General features: G+C 31.5%; 3 protein-coding genes across 5 annotated transcripts; all 3 read left to right on the forward strand.

Moving 5' to 3' along the window:
- The first annotated feature begins 69 nt into the window (after window positions 1-69).
- LOC141485143 (uncharacterized) lies at window positions 70-3,467 on the forward strand. The gene is made up of 3 exons (XM_074181259.1): window positions 70-714; window positions 770-1,306; window positions 2,267-3,467. The coding sequence occupies exons 2-3, from the start codon at window positions 934-936 to the stop codon at window positions 3,253-3,255; spliced, it is 1,362 nt and encodes a 453-aa protein (XP_074037360.1). The 5' UTR covers window positions 70-714; window positions 770-933; the 3' UTR covers window positions 3,256-3,467.
- Window positions 3,468-4,957: 1,490 nt separating this feature from the next.
- On the forward strand, window positions 4,958-9,444 carry LOC111514268 (uncharacterized). 2 transcript variants are annotated; one of them, XM_074181252.1, is made up of 2 exons: window positions 4,958-5,557; window positions 9,036-9,444. In XM_074181252.1, the coding sequence occupies exons 1-2, from the start codon at window positions 5,230-5,232 to the stop codon at window positions 9,140-9,142; spliced, it is 435 nt and encodes a 144-aa protein (XP_074037353.1). In that variant the 5' UTR covers window positions 4,958-5,229; the 3' UTR covers window positions 9,143-9,444. The 2 variants fall into 2 exon arrangements, with proteins under 2 accessions (XP_074037353.1, XP_023026275.2); XM_023170507.2 differs by lacking the exon at window positions 9,036-9,444 and adding an exon at window positions 6,383-8,512 and having other exon boundaries at window positions 4,963-5,557.
- Window positions 9,445-13,815: 4,371 nt separating this feature from the next.
- LOC141485140 (zinc finger MYM-type protein 1-like) lies at window positions 13,816-17,998 on the forward strand. 2 transcript variants are annotated; one of them, XM_074181251.1, is made up of 4 exons: window positions 13,816-14,654; window positions 14,714-14,758; window positions 14,903-15,309; window positions 15,599-17,998. In XM_074181251.1, the coding sequence occupies exons 3-4, from the start codon at window positions 14,985-14,987 to the stop codon at window positions 17,950-17,952; spliced, it is 2,679 nt and encodes an 892-aa protein (XP_074037352.1). In that variant the 5' UTR covers window positions 13,816-14,654; window positions 14,714-14,758; window positions 14,903-14,984; the 3' UTR covers window positions 17,953-17,998. The 2 variants fall into 2 exon arrangements, with proteins under 2 accessions (XP_074037352.1, XP_074037351.1); XM_074181250.1 differs by having other exon boundaries at window positions 13,816-14,758.
- The last annotated feature ends 1,400 nt before the right edge of the window (window positions 17,999-19,398 follow it).

Consider the following 19,398-nt stretch of genomic DNA (forward strand, 5'->3'; position numbering starts at 1 on the left):
AACATTTTGGCCAATAACAACGCATCAACTAGAAAGGCGGGCTACCTGTGTCACCAGTGCTTGTTTAACGTGGCGATATATGTAAGTAAGCAATCCTGTATGTCCATAATCGTTGTCCAAGGGGTAAGGGAGCCAGGCTCCAACTTGATTGAAATCAAAACGACGTGCAGGTAAATCACGAGTCATCGGTGAACCATTAGGAGGAAGACCTCTGAAGAAGCCAGCTACTCGTGCTGTCGAAACGTTAGGATACAGTTCCAGACCACGACGGCCTTCAAACCCGAACGAAGATCACAACACGATAACGAAGGTGTCGTATCCACGTATCGTAACCAAATAATTGGTTTGAAATCAAAAGCGTCGATTGCCTTCTCAAATTTCTCCATGAAGAACAGTTCCACCAGCATTAACATTAAAATATTCAAGTAGGTTAACTAACTGCTCTCGTGAAAAATTTTGAAGTAACTTAACCATGGTTTTATCAAACTATTCACTTCTTGAGGGTCACCAGTTGTAGTTTTCAAACTACTTTTGAAGACGTTTTTTAATGAAGTTTTTTATTGATTCTTTTTTAAATTTTCTAAACAAAAGATCTCCTAGCAACACTTAGCATTGTGCATTTGAAGGAAATTGTAGGGCATTACTTGACGAATCAAATCCAAAAATTTTCAGATGGAAATATGTAACACGTAGAACATCGTAACGCATCTGACAGTAAGTGTATGAGTGACGTAAATGCCAAGACGTTAATCTTGTTATCTTTTTTTAGTTGTGGAGTCAATGTTCTCTCCTCAAAGGCTGGTCCAAATTATAACGTCAATAATGGTACTTTGTTACTGAACATACCGACATTTGCAAATTAAATATTATTAATCGTAGTATATATAGCACAGAATCTGGAACTGTACTTACAGTACAGTACAGTACAATTAGATGATGGCTGCTAGTGAATGTGGAAGGTTAATCAAAAAGGAGGTGGAATCTGTGGATAATGATAACCATATCTACTTTGGAGAAAGTGATGCATTCAAAATGAATATCCCAAAAAATGAATTTGAGCCAGAACAAATCAAAAGTGAAGAAGATGTCACTGAATTTAATAATTATGAAATGAAATCTGAAAAATACTTGGATGAACTAAAAGAAGGCTCATATTGTGAGGTGTGTGGAGGACGTTTGCTTTATCCAACAGATTTCTTCAGCCCTGATGATTTGAAATTCAGTTGTATTTGTCAATGCCAGAATGAGTCTAATGTCATGCAATGTGAAAATACAATGGATGTGAAACCATTTGGCTTTGGCTCAGGTAACATGTTTCTTTTAATAAAAGTTTGAGAAGTGTGGACCCAAAATTTCAATGAATGCAATAAAAATATATTTTCAACAATACATTTTTCCAAATCCTTAGGGGAAACTATTTGAGTCAATAACTAATTAATAATTGTAAAATCTCAATATTCATTATTGGATGGAAAACTGGGGTTCTTACAAACCTTTCAATATATTTATTCCTTGAAATAATTATTGAAAAGTAAGCCATAATGGAGGCTGTCAGATTTAATTTAGTGTCAATTGTGGTATTAGCCGGGAAAGTAGTTGATTTCCGGCAAAGATTTACCAAAACCTTGTGTGGTTGCTGGGAGAGTCATCTCTCCCATTCAAATGAGGGAATGAATGTTTTCAATGACACAAGTAGATTTAACTCGGTCGTGACATAAGTCGTAATGTTATGAATTAATTGAGGGCTTCATCTTGTAATGTCACCCACATTGGTGCTAAAGAGGCAATAAACCAAGTGTCTTATTCTGAAACATTGATGACAATGTTTTATGTAAATGGAATTTTACCTCTTTCATATACTATGTTGTGTAACAATCCTGTGAATAATATCTGATTGAATTCTATAACGAATGTTTGGAGTGAGTACAAACTGAATAGGAAAAAGTGTTTTTTGCAATATTCAATGTTCATATAAAAGCAGTAGTTTCAAAAGAATTTTTTTTTTGTAATTCAATGTTTATATGAATGTAGCTGATTCAAGAGGGCTTTTTCTTCTAGTTTGTATCTGAAAGTTACTTCTTAGGATGATCTACACATCTTTGTTTATTATGGAATACGTTTTCTGTAGGATTCCCACATTTTTTTAAAAATTGGGTTCTACTTGTTTCCTCAACATACTCCATGAATAAATATTATTATTATAAAAAACTTTGTATCCGAGTGGTGGAAGTTGTTCTTCTCTCTTCATGAGACTATTTTTTTGCAGATTTTGGAACGTCTGTATTTGAAACCCAGGAAGAAAAAATCGCTGGCAAAGAGAAGGATTTTATCAATGGAAATGTGTCCTTAACGTCTCGTGAAAAAGAATTTACTGTTGAAGCTGAATACGAAATGCCATGTAAGACGGAGGAGAATAATGAAATATTCGACTCGGGATACTATTTGAATTCATTTGCCGAGAGTACTGGAGTTTGTTCAAAAAATTTGAATGGAGGAACTGATGTGGAATCTTTTGAAAATAATCATACAGAGAAGATACAACTTCATCAGTGTCAATTTTGCTTCAAGTCATTCAACCACAGATGTAGGTTGAAGAAGCATGAAAAAATTCATAGCGGGCAAAAACCATTTCAATGTAACATCTGCTCAAAGTCATTCAGTGAAAGGGGTAATTTGAAAATACACGAAAAAATTCATACTGGCGAAAAACCATTTCACTGTAAAATCTGTTTGAAATCATTTTCTAGAAGTGATCTATTCAAAAATCATGAAAAAATTCATACTGGTGAAAGGCCATTTCAGTGTAAAATCTGTTCTAAATCATTCAATGATGCTAGTAATTTGAGAAGACACAAAAAAATTCATTCATTCAGGTGTAATGCCTGCTCTAAATCATTCATTGAAAGCACCGATTTGAAAACACATGAAAAGATTCATGCTGACGAAAAACTATTTCAGTGTAAAATGTGCTGTAAATCATTCGTTCGAAGTAGTTATTTGAAATTGCATGAAAAAATGCATACTATCGAAAAAACGTTTCAGTGCGGAGTCTGTTCCATATCGTTTCGTAACTTTTGTAATTTGAAAAGCCATGAAAAAATTCATACAGGCGGGAAACTAGTTCAGTGTAAAATCTGCTCTAAATCATTCAGTCAATGTATGTGTGGTAAATCGAAAAGACATGAAAAAATTCATGCTGGCGAAAAACCAAGTGTGAAATTTGTTCTAGATCATTCAGTGGAAGTAGTGAGTTGAAGAAACAGGGAAAATTCATACTGGCAAAATCATTTTTCTGTAAAATCCACTCTGATTCATTCATCAAAGAAGTTTCTTTAATTTGCTTGAAAAAAAAATTGTACTGACAAAAAACTATTTCAGCTGACTGCGCCATTTGATTTTTGGTGTATATCATTTTTGTAATTTAGTTTCTATGTATTTTTTTATTCGGATTAAAGCTAACTCGTATTTCTGAATACTTTCTTATTTTACATTCATTTTCACAAACTCAACAAATTACAATTACAATGACTAATTATTAATTAGAAATGAAAAACTGAAGAATCACGACGAAATTTATACTGATGAAAGACCATTTCAATGTAAAATCTGCTCTCTAAGTCATTCATTCCGAGAAATAATTTGAAATTGCATGAAAAAATTCATAGTCATTTATTGAGAAACGTAACCCACCTCTAGATGGATCGTTGTGAGCGAAAGTAATGACGTCATGAGTGACGTTTTCGAGGCGAATACAACGACCGCGGTCGTTATGTGGAACGGCACAGGAGTATTTTGATCGTTGTGAACGCTTAGTGGAACGCACGGTATATATATATATGGAACTGCTAAACATCTGTTTCTTTTTGTTTCATCGGTGTTACCAATATCTGAGAAATCCTTCACATTGTGAGGATATTATACTCTTGTGAGTATTGGTTTTAATGTTGGGAATCCGAGGAAAATTAGTTTCTAATACCTACAATTATAACCCTTTCGAATTAAATAAAAAAGAAATAATGAATAATTATGTCTTTTATGGGATTTTCCTGATGGATTTTGTAGATGTGGGTAATCTTGGGAAATACAAAATTGGAAATAAAAATACGTCCTATTGGTAGATTCAATAAACCAAGAGAGAAGAAGACAGTTTTTTTATTTTGAATATTTCAATTTTTTTTAATATTTCAATATTTTCAATTACTAACAACCACAAATATTATTTGTTTATAAACTATCGTCTATAAACTATTGTCTATAAACTCTTCGGTCGAGGCGGTTTTCAGTAAGTTCTACACTTGACATGCTTGAATATATCCTAAATATGGAAAATATACTTATATATTTTCACTTTAAAATCAAGAGTTCCCTTTTTTTCCGTATTTCAAAAACTGTTATTTCATAAGCTTCATGTATTTATGAAAATGGTCTTTTTTCTGTTTCATTTATTAAGATTCAAAATCATTGATGTTTTCATAATAAATTTGATAAGACTTCGAAAAAAATTGCCGTGTGAGGTTTTTGTGAGGAATTTTGAATGAAGGCCGGTAAAACGTGTGAGGATATTTCTCTGTCCTAGTGAGTATTTTGACAATTTCGTTTTGGTAACACTGTTTCTTATACGTTACACGATACGGTGCCTATGACACGCTTCATATTCGATTGAAAAGAAACACAGTGTGCTTTAGTATACACTGTATTTTTTGCTCATGGTTTTTGTATCCCCCTTCGTTGCATAATCTGCAGCTGAGGTCTCCGTTGTTCAGCCCCATTTTATTCAGGTGTCCTCTAAGCGGACAATGACCGGTTAGTAACCCTGTAATTATTCTGAGCTGATCCCTGCTGTATTGAATGTTTTCATATTAATTTTGATGAAAAATATTTTCGAAAAAATCACAATGTGAGGCGGGTAAAATGAATGAGGATGTTTCTCTGTCCTAGTGAGTATTTTGACGATTCCGTTTTGGTAACACTGTTGCAAGACGATACAGCGTATACGCGTATTATAACACGCAACACGCCACATCATTTTCGATTGGAAAGAAATACTAAATACTCTTAAGGGTACACCATTCATTGATTGTACCTTTGTTTTATTCGTGTTTACCTTTACGGTGTATTAGCACAAGTATACAGTTAATTCTTTAGATTGTGAGAAAAGTTACCCAAAGGTAAATAGTGACAAAGAAATATACATTGACCCGCCATCTTTCTTGAAAATTGAACTAGATAATGAGTACTGATAATTGTGGAAGACTAATCAAAGAGGAGGAGGAATGTAATGCAGTCGGAATGATTATCTCAAAGTATGAATCAGAGCCTAATCAAGTCAAAAGTGAAGATGTCATTGATGTTGTTAATCATGATTTGAAATGTGAAAGGTACTTGGAAGAAGTTAAGGAAGCCTCACATTGTCAGGTGTGTGGAGGAGGTTTGTTTAGTCCAACCGATTTCTTCAGCCCAGATCATTCGAAGTTCTGTTGTAACTGCCAATGCCAGAACGGGGCTAATGCTATGCAAGGCGAAGATATGACTCTGGATTTGAAACCACTTACTTCAGGTAACATTTACTTTACTAAAGGTTTGGGAGAGAGAGTCAAAAGTTATCACTCTAAGCGAGTGTCCTATACAATAACGGCAATAAAAGAATAGACAGTTCACATTTTTCATTGAAAGTTGTCATTAGAAATTTCTTGCAAACTATAATAGGGTCTGCTCACGAGATAATTTTTTGTGTATTTTCTAAAGCCTTCAATACTTAAGTGGCTCTCTTTAGAATGAGACGCCATTATAGAAAATTGACTCTTTTACCAAGGAAAAAATAATTTTAAGTTATTTTTAGATTTTTGGCGAGTATTATGACAAGAAGAAATATTTTCAAATTTTGAACTATGTTTGTGTATAAGACACACTGTTTCCATAACAAAAAGAGCCACAACTGTCAATATTTTTTTCTCTTAGTTTGAACACATATCTATTGGCTCTCTTTTGCATTTTAAGTACCGAATCTAGCAGACTGGAGGTACATACCCCCCAGAAAGGTATGGCATATCTCAGATGAGATTCAATTGATAGCATAATATGTGTTCAAAGCTAAGACAGTAATAAGCTCCCTTAAAAATAATTCTTATTGCAATTTGAATGAATGGTTGCTAATTTTTCTAAGATGTTATAAATATATTAAAGGTTTGGGAAGAGACTTATTATCAATACGGGTCAAAATATTTGTAAATGTTGAATTCTGAGGCAAATCAACTAAAAAATCTTATTTCTCTTGGATTTTTTGTTTTGAAAATGATACGTTTCTCTTGACCTCTATCATAAATGTAACTGTGTACTGAATTAAATTGCTCTTATTCTTTATTCATGAAATTATTTTTTACAGATTTTGGAACCTCTCTTTTTAGAACCCAAGAAGAAACAATTGTTGTGAAGGAAAAGGAGATAATCAATGAAAATATGTCATCAATGTCAAGTGAGAAAGATTGTGCTATCGAAAGTGTTCGTGTTGTTGAACAAAAAATTTTACCTGAAACAGAGGAAATTACCGAAATACTTAGTTCTGGACACAATTCAAATTCGATTATAGATAGTAGAACTCATGAGGAAAATGAAGACCGGTCAAAAAATTTGAATGAAAGATCTGATGTGAAATGTGTTGAAAATAAGCGTACAGGGAAGATCCCACATATAATTTGCAAAAGTAGCTTAAAATTGGGTGAAAAAATTCTTACTAACAAAAAATCATTTCTGTGTAAAGTCTGTTCTAAATCATTCTCTCGGTATGTTAATTTGAAAAGTCATGAAAAAATTCATACAGACGAAAAACCGTTCCATTGTAAAAACTGCTCTAAATCATTCATTCGTTTTAGCGATTTGAAAGGACATGAAAGAACTCATACTGGCGAAAAACCGTTTCAGTGTAAAATCTGCTTTAAATCATTTCCTCGGTGTGATACTTTGAAAAACCATGAAAAAATTCACACTGGCGAAAGACAGTTTCAGTGTAAAATCTGCTCTAAATCATTTGTTGTGAATAGTGTATTGAAAAGTCATGAAAAAATCCATACAGGCGAAAAACCGTTCCATTGTAAAATCTGCTCTAAATCATTCATTCGGTTTAGCGATTTGAAAGGACATGAAAGAACTCATACTGGCGAAAAACCGTTTCAGTGTAAAATCTGCTTTAAATCATTCCTTTGGTGTAATACTTTGAAAAACCATGAAAAAATTCACACTGGCGAAAGACAGTTTCAGTGTAAAATCTGCTCTAAATCATTTTTTTTAAGTAGTGTATTGAAAAAACATGAAAAAATTCACACTGGCATAAAACCGTTTCAGTGTAAAATCTGCTCTAAATCTTTCATTCAAAAATTTCATTTGAAACAACATGAAAAAATTCATTCTGGCGAAAAACCGTTTCAGTGTAAAATCTGCTCCAAATCTTTCATTCAAAAAAATTATTTGAAACTACATGAAAAAATTCATACTAGTGAAAAAATTCATACTAGTGAAAAACTGTATCAGTGTAAAATCTGCTCTAAATCTTTTAGTCTGAATAGTAATTTGAAAAGACATGAAAAAGTTCATACTGGCGAAAGACCATTTCACTGTAAAATTTGCTCTAAATCATTCACATTGAAAAATTATTTGAAATTGCATGAAACAATTCACACTGACAAAAAATTGTTTCAGTGTAAAATCTGCTCCAAATCATTCAGTCGCAGTGATAAATTGAAAAGACATGATAAAATTCATACTGGTGAAAGACCATTTCTGTGTAAAATCTGCTCTAAATCATTCATTCAAAGTGATGATTTGAAAGTACATGAAAGGATTCATACTGGCGAAAAACCATTTGAATGTAATATCTGTTCTAAATCATTCTATCGTTGTGGTACTTTGAATTTACACAAAAAAATTCACACTGAATATAAACCGTTTCAATGTAATTTCTGCCCCAAATCATTCACATACTGTGGTACTTTGAAAACACATGAAAAAATGCATACTGCTGAAAAATCGTTCCAGTGTAACATCTGCTCCAAATCATTCACTCGGTGTGATACTTTGAAAAGGCATGAAAAGATTCATAGTGGTGAAAAACCATTTCTGTGTAGAATCTGCTCTAAATCTTTCATTCAAAAAATTCATTTAAAAAAACATGAAAAAATTCATATTGGCCAAAAACCATTTCACTGTAAAATATGTTCAAAATCATTTTCTAGAAATGATATATTCAAAAGACATGAACAAATTCATACTGGTGAGACTGCAAATGTAAGAACTAACTGATGTCAGAACTGCTCAAAGTTGAGAGTTGAGAAATGAAAAACTTCATATTGGGAAGAAACCATTTCAGTCTAAAATAAATTATCCCCTGAAGATGCTAACTTGAATAAACGTCAAACAACTGCAAGACGAATCTCTGTTACGTATTTATTTACATATCTGCGTCTCCTTGCACTGAAAATTGGGAGAATGTTTACAATACAAACAATCCGCAGTAAACTTACCACTGTTTTATTGGCAAACTAAAAACTAACATATAATGCAATTTAAATTAAAAAAACCACCAATACATAATATAAAGAAAATCAAACCATGGATCACCTATGGAACAATTAAATCAATCAAACAAAGAGATCATCTTAAACATCAACTGATTAAAAAATACAAGATTCAGAGGTCAAATGTAAAAACCACAGAAATAGACCTGAATAATCAATTAGAAAAACTGAAAATGAATACTATCAGAAAAAAATTGAAGAGGCAAATGGCGACTACAAAAAACTCGGGAATGTACCTAATAAATGATGCATTTTGAAAAAACAAAAAAAAATTAACACATTGGAAATACAATAATTGTTGATGATCACAATTTGCACATGAAAGAAAATAAGACTAAATCAAACAAATTCAATACATTTTTCACAGAACACGGATACAAAATGCCAAACAAAATAGCTCAGAAGATTTCACCACCAAATTTTTTTAAATCTGGATCAAATCTCTGGATTTGAAACAACTTACTTCAGGTAATATTCATTTTACTGAAGGTTTGAGAAGAAAGAAACAAAAATATCAATGGGTGCCAGAAAACATATATTTTCAAAAAAGTAGTAACAAACAAGTAACACCTTAAGTGAGATTTTCACAGAATAGTTTACGAAATCCGTCACATGTTTCACTGAATGTGTTTATTACACAGTGAATGCTACCTAGTATATGCTTCTTATATACACCACTGATTTAAATTCTAGTGTCTTTTCATATATTAACTAATATTTTCACATTCTAGGAACGGACTCATTCAATTGAAAATGTAATACTTTGAAAATACATGAAAAAATTCATACTGGTGAAAAACCGTTTCAGTGTAACATATGCCCCAAATCATTCAATTACTGTGATTCTTTGAAAAGACATAAAAATGATCATACTGGTGAAAAACAATTTCAGTGTGAAATCTGCTCCAAATCATTCATTCGTTGTAGTGATTTGAAAAGACATGAAATAATTCATACAGACGAAAAACCGTTTCGGTGTAACGTCTGCTCCAAATCATTCAATTACAGTAGTAATTTGAAAAGACATGAAAATATTCATACTGGTGAAAAACAATTTCAGTGTAAAATCTGCTCTAAATTATTCCGTCAATGTAGTTATTTGAAAAGACATGAAAAAACTCATACTGGTGAGAAACCGTTTCAGTGTAACATCTGCTCCAAATCATTCAATTACTGTGGTTCTTTGAAAAGGCATAAAAAAAATCATACTGGTGTAAAACCATTTCAGTGTAAAATCTGCTCCAGATCTTTTGTTCTAAAAAATAAGTGGAAATTGCATGAAAAAATTCATAGTCATGCATTCAACTTGAAGTTGAATGAATAAGTTCATACTGGCAAAAAGTAATTTCAGAGTTGAAAACACGAAAAAATTCATACTGCTCAAAGTAGTGTATTGAGAAATAAAAACATATCTGTCGGATTTATATTCAATGTCCAGCGTGGTATTAGCCAGGAAAGTATTTGTTTTGTGGCGGGCATTTACCAGATATATAAAAAAATTAATACTGAATCCTAATTATGTGATATTTGTGTGTGTGATTGATATTATATTCTTAAAATTATATATCAGAATTAGAAATAACACTGGATTTTGTGGTAAAAGGACATGTTGTATGTTTTCAGGGATATATCCTGTATATAACAAATCAATAAAATCTCTGTATAACTTGTATCGACCAACTTCAACAAACATTGTTTATGAAATAACGGGATTCATGAAAATAGAAAAAATCATTACACTTGAACACGTTAAACTTATACATGGAATCTTGAATAAATACATTTCATGTAATATCACCATGGAAACAGTAGGAGATACACATAATCACAATACAAGAAATGCTGAAAAACTGTTAAAAAATAACTACAAGATTATATTAACCAAAGAATACTTTGTAGGCCATAACACCAGATCTATTCTTATTACTGGTCAATTATATGTTTATAAATAAAAAAATAAATATATGTTTTTTTGAATAAAATATGTCCATCTTCTCATAATTCATCAAAATCTTAACACATTAATGTAACACGTGACCTTCGTATATTACCCACATCCCATTATCCAAATTGAAAAAATCTCGGATCTACTAGCTCAAGGGCACGACTGAAATGCCTTATATATAGGCCAGACTGGTCGTATTTTCAACCAGAGATTCGAGGAGCATTTGAGAAGTTACAGACTGAATAAACAAGATTTCAATCACGCCAATTATCTCATAGAAAACGCTCACAATTTCACACAAAATCCGGAAATTTCACACATTCAACTAAGAAGTCTAAAATTGAATGTATTGAAATCTATAGAAATGAAAAAATAACTTGCTCATAAAAATAACATTGTTCTGAATGATTGGATGAATTTCCTAAATGCACCTTGATACCTCTCTCTACTTGCCAATGCAACTTTTAGTATTTAAGGGGATGACATCATATACCTAGGTTAGTTTAAAGCTCGATCTGAAGATGACACAGTGTATCGAAACAACTGTTAGCGTTAAGTGTTAGTGTTGTGTAAATTGTGAAGTATTATTTTCACCCTACCCTGTAGAACACCCAACATTTGCAGAGGAGATTATATGTTTTATTTATTGCACGGGATCATCTCTCTTATAATAGTACAAGCATTAAATATAGTGAATATTCATATAGTTACAATTTTAAAATTGATTGAAAAATAGAAAAGCGAGGCCTCAAATAAACTCGTGCCCGTGAAAATGAGTAAAAGCAGTAAGATAAATGGAATTATAGATTATACAATTCAAAATACAGATATTAATGGCAAGAATAATATAAAAGATACATTTACCTAAATAATGAGAATCACATTGAGAATTTGGTGTGTAATCAATTTTTATGTCTCTCTCAGATGACATTTAAATTATTGGCCAAGCCAATATTTTTGACTTCTGGTAGAAGTCCATCATATCTCAAAGTTGAGTGCAGTTGATTTGTGAAGAATAAAAACTCATGGTCGTCTCCACAATTTATTTTTACGGTAAAACCATCAATCAGTACATGTTTCGAACCTATATAGGTCCATCATCAGCTAATATTTAAAATATGGAGAAGACCATATTTTATTTAATGATGGAGAAATAAAAATTAATGAACTTTTTTCCTGAAGTACGAAAAATCACTCACTAGCAGCGCTAGTAGTTCGGTAGGGACAAACACTGTCTAATCCCCATATAAACATATGGTAAAGCTCAATAAAAAAAGAATATTTTTAACAGAACAAAATGTAACTTGAGCAAAACTAAAATTTGCAACTGTGCTAATTTAAAAGTAACTGGAAAATAGTGAATTATTATGTTAGTATACATACTCTAGTAAAAGAGTAGCGGTAGATTCAAACTGTAATAAAAGAAATTTAAAATAATTATGAATTTCAGATTTATTTCCGAGTGAAATATGAATCAAATATGGATCGTAATGAAATAAATTTAATTAAATACAATAAATGAATATAATTCAATAAACGATTGAGGTTATATCTCATTCTAATCAATGGTAATTAACTATGAAAAATTTACTATTCATTTCATGTTTAGAACATACATATGAATATTTATTTATTTTTTGCACTATTAAATCCATTCTCCTCGAAGCATGTATCCATTTCTTACATCTAATCTCATTAATATGAGGTTTTATAAATGGTATAATAATAGTTATTTATGTATCAAGGGAATTAGGAGGGCCTTAATTACCGATGGCAAAGTTTGCGTCCCGAGGGCCTCTGGCCCGAGGGACAGCAATTGCCTGAGGTTATTAAGGCTCATTAATTCCCGTGGTACATAGATAATTTTATTTCTGACCGATTTCAATAAAATTTTGTTCATTTTTGAAACGGAAAAATGTACCAATTCATTACCTTCCCGGTATATTTGAATCAGGTACCGTTGATTATAGTAGAGTTTTCTTGTTGCTAGGTTGTTGCTATGTTACTTGTTTATAAACAGAACTTTGTTATCAAGCTGTGTTTGCGGTGAAAACGTGTTTTCTACCCCAAATATAATGGAGGATATTTTGAAAAAAGCTGAACAAGCAAGAGAATCATTAATTCCATCGAAAAGTGAAGCCGTATACCAAAAAGAATACAAGATATATCTGGACTGGCTGACACGGAAAAATGTTATGCCAAAAGATGTCACTGAAACTGTATTTCTGGCATATTTTCAAGAACTGGTAAGGAATTTTCTATGTTTTTCGGTAGATTTGGTAGTAATTGTGTTTATTCCACGGTGGCGGAGGGGTATTTGGAGGATAGCATCGAATTGAGAAATAAAACGGTGCGTATGTTGTCTACTTTGTCATCAGAAGAGGCAGGTACCTCGACTGTAGTGAACAGAAGCTCCAGCCATACAAAAGAAGAAATTGTTTCCAGTGGCGGAAGTAATTTTCAGCGAACATTTCAAAATTGTACATTCATTATTTGTAATGACGTGAATAAATAAAATATGGTTCAGTTTTCATTTCTATTTATTTTCACTTGTGAAAGGTAGAGGGAATTATAAAATCTATAATGTCCCAAGGGAGTTATGACCCTCTTTATTGATAGCGTAACTATGACGATATAAGCTTATAATATCCCGGTCAGACATAAACACGTTTTCTTCCGGATATCGATTATCCGACGTACAATTCGCAAAACAGCAATGCTTTCTTGGCATTATACTAGCACAAAATAATTTTTTATGTCAGATTGATGTTTTTAAACAATAAATTAATATTACGTAAATAACACTGTTTTACATGGGAATAGTTTATGTTTGTCCCTACTGCTAGTGCTGCCTCTCGTGACACATTTGCTGTACTATTCTCAGGAAAAAGGCTCATTCATATTACCATTGTATATATACAAAGATATCACTAATGAAACAAATGTCACAAATAACAATAGACCAATCGCTTTGCTATCAGTGCATCAGAAAATGATGCAGAAATTGATGACGTATGCGGATTCTTCTATCGTTTTAAAGCAGTGTTGCAACCCCAGCGGATTTTCGTTCTCCGTGGAGGCGTAGAAAAAATCCAATAACTTCTTGTCACTGTAAAATCGATAATCTTAATTCTCCAGCGGAGATTTTAATGTCACGAAAGTTGAGGTGAACAATTTTTTGTTAAACCAACGAAAGTCTTGAAAAATAAAGCAGAGAAAATGACTCAACAATATAATAACAATATAAATACTTACCTGGTGCGGTGCTGGAAAAAGTTAGAAAAAGAACATAAACATTAAAAAGGAAAATGGTTCAGTCCTAGTCCGTAAAAGAAGGTTCATTAAGTTGAACAAAAACAATTCTATAATTAACAACCCTCTGCCAGTCCTAATGTTATGTTACCTGAAGGATTAGACAGTAAGGAAAATATTAAGAATTATATAGAGATAGAAAATGAGGAAGACTTGAATATTGTAAACGAAAATGGAGAGAAATCAATAGATAGGAGATACTGCTGAAAATGTATTAGATAATGAATTAGGATGGGAAAACATGAATATTTTACCCGAAAATATTAATCAAGAGATAGCAAATACTGTAGAAAATGTACTAGATAAAATACTTGGCGAGGTGAACGCTACTAATATAGAAATAATAATAGAACCAAGTGAATGTGAAGAGATAGACAGTGAAAGTGTTCATGATGACAAAAACAATGAAAACACAAGCAATAAATTTAGTAGCACCTCTACAAGTGATTCAGATTCTGAGATGAAATTTTTAATGAAAAATAAAATATCTAAAAAAGGCAGAAAAATAATCAAGTCTCAGAAATTGAATTCCAATTAGCTTTAGCAGTAAATTAGTTTAGTAAAAAGAGGGATGATAAGAGAACTATGTCAACGAACATACCTAGGTTGACGAACAACGAACTAGTTAGGGTGTTCTGTGGTAGTAGTATGTGGTATGAAGAGGATGAATCTTGTTTTATTATATTAAAGTAATTTATTTAAATACATGGCTGTATGATTAATATCAAGAATATAACAGTTGTTAAATTGAAAATGATAAAAAAAATGTATTCGAAAAAAATTACCATGTTAGAATTTTGTGGGGAATTTCTAATGAAGGCGGGTAAAATGTGTGAATATATTATCGCAGAAAACCAAACAATTATTCTGTGATATTTCTTTGTTCTAGTGAGGAGTTTGACGATTCCGTCTTGGTAACACCGTTTCATTTAAGGTACGAGATTTGTGTGCGAGGCGTATATTACATTTCAGATACAATTGGAAAAAAAATAATATTGTACTCCTAATTAGTGTTTACCGTGTTTACTTTTTATTAGCTCGTATTAGCACAAGGATACAATTCAGTTTAATTCTTCAGATTGTGAGGAATAACCCAAAGATAAGTAGTGACAAACAAAACAACCTTTTCCCGCCATCTTTCTTGAAAATTGAACTACATAATGAATACTGATGATTGTGGAAGACTAATTAAACAGGAGGAGGAATGTAATGCAGCCCAAATGAGTATCTCAAAGTATGAATCAGAGCTAAATCAAGTCAAAAGCGAAGATCTCATTGATGTTGATCATGATTTTAAATCTGAAAGGTACTCGGAAGAACTAACAGAAGCCTCACATTATGAGGTATGTGGAGAAGGTTTGCTTAGTCCAGCCGATTTATTCAGCCCTGATCATTCAAAGTTCTGTTATAACTGCCAATGCCAGAATGAGTCTAATGATAGGCAAGGGGAAGATATGACACTGGATTTGAGACAACTTACTTCAGGTAACACATGTATTCTACTTAAGGTTTGAGAAAAAAAACCAACATTGTCAATGGTTGCCATAAAACATTTATTTTCAACAAAATTTTGTCATAAATCCTTGTTGGGAAGCGGCTTATTATCGAAACTGTTGAATTTTTTATAAATGTTGAATTCTGTAGCTGAAACTGAAAAATCTCATTTTTCTTTGATATTTTGATTTACTAAGGGTTTTTCGTGACCTATCATAAATGTAACTATGTACTGAAATAAATTGCTCTTATTCTCTCTTCATAAAATTATTTTTTACAGATCTTGGAACCTCTGTTCATAGAACCCAAGAAAAAATAGTTGTTGGAAAGGAAATGATCAATGAAAATACGTCAAGTGAAAAAGAATGTGCTATTGAAAGTGTTCATTTTGTTCAACACAAAATATCACGTGAAACGGAGGAAATTACTGAAATATATAGTTTGAATTCAATTAGAGAGTGTAGTGACGATATAGTCGATTGGTTGCTGACAAATAATTTTAAGTCTTTATCTTATGATGATAAATTTTACATTATTAAAACTCTGGGAAGGCCTCAACCAAATTTGATTTCAATTAAAGCGTCAGATAATCGACAAAATCGAGGATTTAATATTGGTTGGTACGATAAATGCGATTGGTTAACCGGCTCCGTTAAACGAGAAAAACTTTTTTGTTGGCCCTGTGTTTTGTTTTCCGGACAAACCGAATACCAAACGCAAACATGGTCTAAAATAGGATACTCCGATTTAAAAAATTTACCTCGTTCTACAGAAAGACATTTTAAATCTAAGGAGCATATATTTTCGTCTTGTAAATTAAAATTGTTTAGCAAACAAAATAAAACAACAGCTTTAGATACAGCTCAAAAAGAGGCTGTAATTTCTTTTAATAATCAGGTTAGGGAAAATCGGTCGAATTTAAAAAGACTTATCGATATTACGATTTATTTGGGTTCCCAACAAGAACTAGCTTTTCGCGGACACGATGAAACTGAAGATTCGATTAATGGCGACAATTACAAGGAACTTTTAAAGTTATGGGGCAAATATGATTCACAATTTGGCACTTTTTTAAAAGGTAGAGTTTTTTCGGGCACCTCAAAAACCATCCAAAATGAGCTTATAGACAGTGTGGCATATATAATTAAGGAAAATATAAGCAAGGAGATTGAAAGTGTTTCTTTTTTTGCATGGGAAATTGATGAAACTACCGATATTACCTGTACATCACAACTTTCCATCGTTTTTAGATATGTCAAAGATGGTAATGTGGTGGAACGTTTTATGGGTTTTCATGATGTTCCATCTGGGCGCACAGCTGACGATTTGTTCAATTTTTTAATTCATACGTGTGACACCTATAATTTTAGGCAAAAGTTAATTGCGCAAACTTATGATGGGGCTGCGGTCATTGCCGGCCATTTAAATGGTTTACAAACTAAAATAAAGTCCATAGCTCCTCATGCAGTTTTTACGCCTTGTTATGCCCATGACCTAAATTCAGTTTTAAGCAAAGCATGCAACAACATAAAAGATTGCCGCGTATTTTTTTCAAGTTTGTCTGGATTTTCGGCATTCTTTTCAAAATCCACCAAAAGAAGTCATGTTTTAAATGAAATATGTGGTAGCCGAATGCCAACTTTTGCTGCTGCGCGTTGGAATTCTACATCTAGAGCAGTAATTTCAGTGCATTTAAACAAAGACAAATTGATTGATGTCTTTGATTTTATCCTAAACAGTGACGATTTTAAAACCGACTACCAAAGTCTTAGGGAGGCGAGAGGTTTGAAATATATTTTAAATGATCACAAGTTTTGTTTCTTATTAGAAATATTTAAATTAATATTTGAACATACCGATGTTGTTTTTTCTCTTCTTCAAAATAAATCAACAGATATTAATTACTCAAAACAACGGTTAATCAATTTGACAGAAATTTTGATGAATTTTAGAAATAACGATACATTTTTTAATAATATTTTCAAATCAATTGATGTAACTCTCGAACCGCCGGCACCGAAAAAAAGAAAAACCAATTTGGACTTACCCAATTTGAGACAAAATTATAAACAGATTTATAATGAAATATTGGACACCTTTTTAATGCAAATCAAAGTTAGATTTGAAGATTTACTCAAATTAAACTACTTTGATTTGTTGTTATTTAAAAAATTTTCGTCCTTCAACAAAGATTTTCCCCAAAAACTTTATAACGACTTAATAGCTCAGTATCCATTTTTCGATGTTATTCAACTGAAAAATGAATTAATCGTAATGTACAGCGACCCTCAAATGTTTCTAAATTGCAAGTCACCTTCAGATTTATTAAATTTTATGTTTAAAAATGATTTGAGAGATTTCATGCCCGAGTTGTTTAAACTTGTATGTATAATTGTGACAATTCCCATAACAGCAGCGTCAGTTGAGAGAAATTTTTCAGCATTGAAAAGAATTGAATCCTTCAGTAGAAATTCGATGACTCAAAATAAATTAAGTAATATATCTCTTCTTTCAATTGAAAAAGAGTATATAAAAGAACTGTTAGACAACCCCCGATTTTATGACGAAGTAATTGACTACTTTGCCAATTTCAAAAATAGAAGGATTCCTCTTATATTTAAGCAGAGCAGGTAATTCAAAATGTCTGTATATATATATATATATATATATATATATATATATATATATATATATATATATATATATATATATATATATATATATATATATATATATATATATGATGAGCTGTTTTCTCGGGTTTTGTTGAAAAACCAGACATCACCAGAAGATGGCAAATGAGACTTTGCCGAAACGTTGTGAAAATAATCCTTATGGGGAGAAAATACACAGAACACGGAGCGAACCCCGAGAAAACAGCTCATCATACTTTATCCGTGAGAATCTTCGAGTTAACATACATATATATATATATATTTATATATATATATATATATATATATATATATATATATATATATATATATATATATAAGTAGGGTATTGAATGACTGAATCTATGAATCAATTAGATGGTATCTTGAGGTTGCAGTCAAGGTCAAGGATGAAAACTCTTTGCTAGTTTGTCAAGCTTTCGGAAATGTTTATTTCCTTTTTCAGCACAACTGAAATGATAATTGTAAAAATATATGTATAAAACGTTACAGATATAACTTACTCAACATGAAATTAATATAAAAAATTAGCAGCAAATCGAACGAAAAATAATTTGAAAGTTAATTTTGACATGAATCAATAAATGATAAATATTTGTTGATAACATAAAAATAATAAATTAAAATTCATGAATAAAATTAAAATCCATGAATAAAAAAACTGACAAATAATCTCAGTCAAATTTTTACTTTTTATTTAAATTAGATAATGATAGTGGAAGAAGATATAGTAATGCTGATTCATCCAGTATGTAACATCCTGATTGTAAAATATATTATTATTATTATTTTTATGATATCAACAAATATTTGTCATTTATTGATTCATGTCAAAATTAACTCTCAAATTATTTTTCGCTCGATTTGCTGCTAATTTTTTATATTATTCTCATGTTGAGTAAGTTATATCTGTAACGTTTTATACATATATTTTTACAATTATCATATCTTTTACATGTATATAAAAATGCCTGTTTTATTTATTTAAGTTAAGCACTTAACCAAAGATATTACCTAATATTAGAGTTGTGTTTTGTTTATTACAGTTTGTAACTCAAGCAAAGAATTTTATTTTTATGTTTTGTTTTTGTAATTTGTTTTTTTGAGTTTTTGTTCGTCTTGGTTAAGAACAAAATCACAAAATACACCTTTAAATGCGGGACCCTCGTGGACCATATTGAACTTGAACGACCGCCGATTAAAAGTAGTTTGCGGGTGCCTTGTGAATTCACTTAAACCAGATTTAACCTTTCTTCCTATCCCATCCTTCTTTTCCTTTGCGGGCAAGACACGTCTCTCACCTCCGGTTCTTGCTGGATAATAAAATTTACTTTTAGACCTATTTTTATAAGTATAATTAAGTACTTGTGCATATAAAATATTTGTAGCAATATTCAAGAAAACT

The sequence above is a fragment of the Leptinotarsa decemlineata genome, unplaced genomic scaffold (genome assembly GCF_025532065.1).
Source record: "Leptinotarsa decemlineata unplaced genomic scaffold, Ldec_3_MD MMD2_tig00026307_RagTag_RagTag, whole genome shotgun sequence".
Taxonomy (NCBI): domain Eukaryota; kingdom Metazoa; phylum Arthropoda; class Insecta; order Coleoptera; family Chrysomelidae; genus Leptinotarsa; species Leptinotarsa decemlineata.

Coding starts and splice junctions, on each gene's coding strand:
- LOC141485140 (XM_074181250.1), top strand. CDS start 14,985: ATGAATACTGATGATTGTGGAAGACTAATTAAACAGGAGGAGGAATGT. Junction 15,310..15,598: donor TTTGAGACAACTTACTTCAG/GTAACACATGTA, acceptor TATTTTTTACAG/ATCTTGGAACCTCTGTTCAT.
- LOC141485143 (XM_074181259.1), top strand. CDS start 934: ATGATGGCTGCTAGTGAATGTGGAAGGTTAATCAAAAAGGAGGTGGAA. Junction 1,307..2,266: donor ACCATTTGGCTTTGGCTCAG/GTAACATGTTTC, acceptor ATTTTTTTGCAG/ATTTTGGAACGTCTGTATTT.
- LOC111514268 (XM_023170507.2), top strand. CDS start 5,230: ATGAGTACTGATAATTGTGGAAGACTAATCAAAGAGGAGGAGGAATGT. Junction 5,558..6,382: donor TTTGAAACCACTTACTTCAG/GTAACATTTACT, acceptor TATTTTTTACAG/ATTTTGGAACCTCTCTTTTT.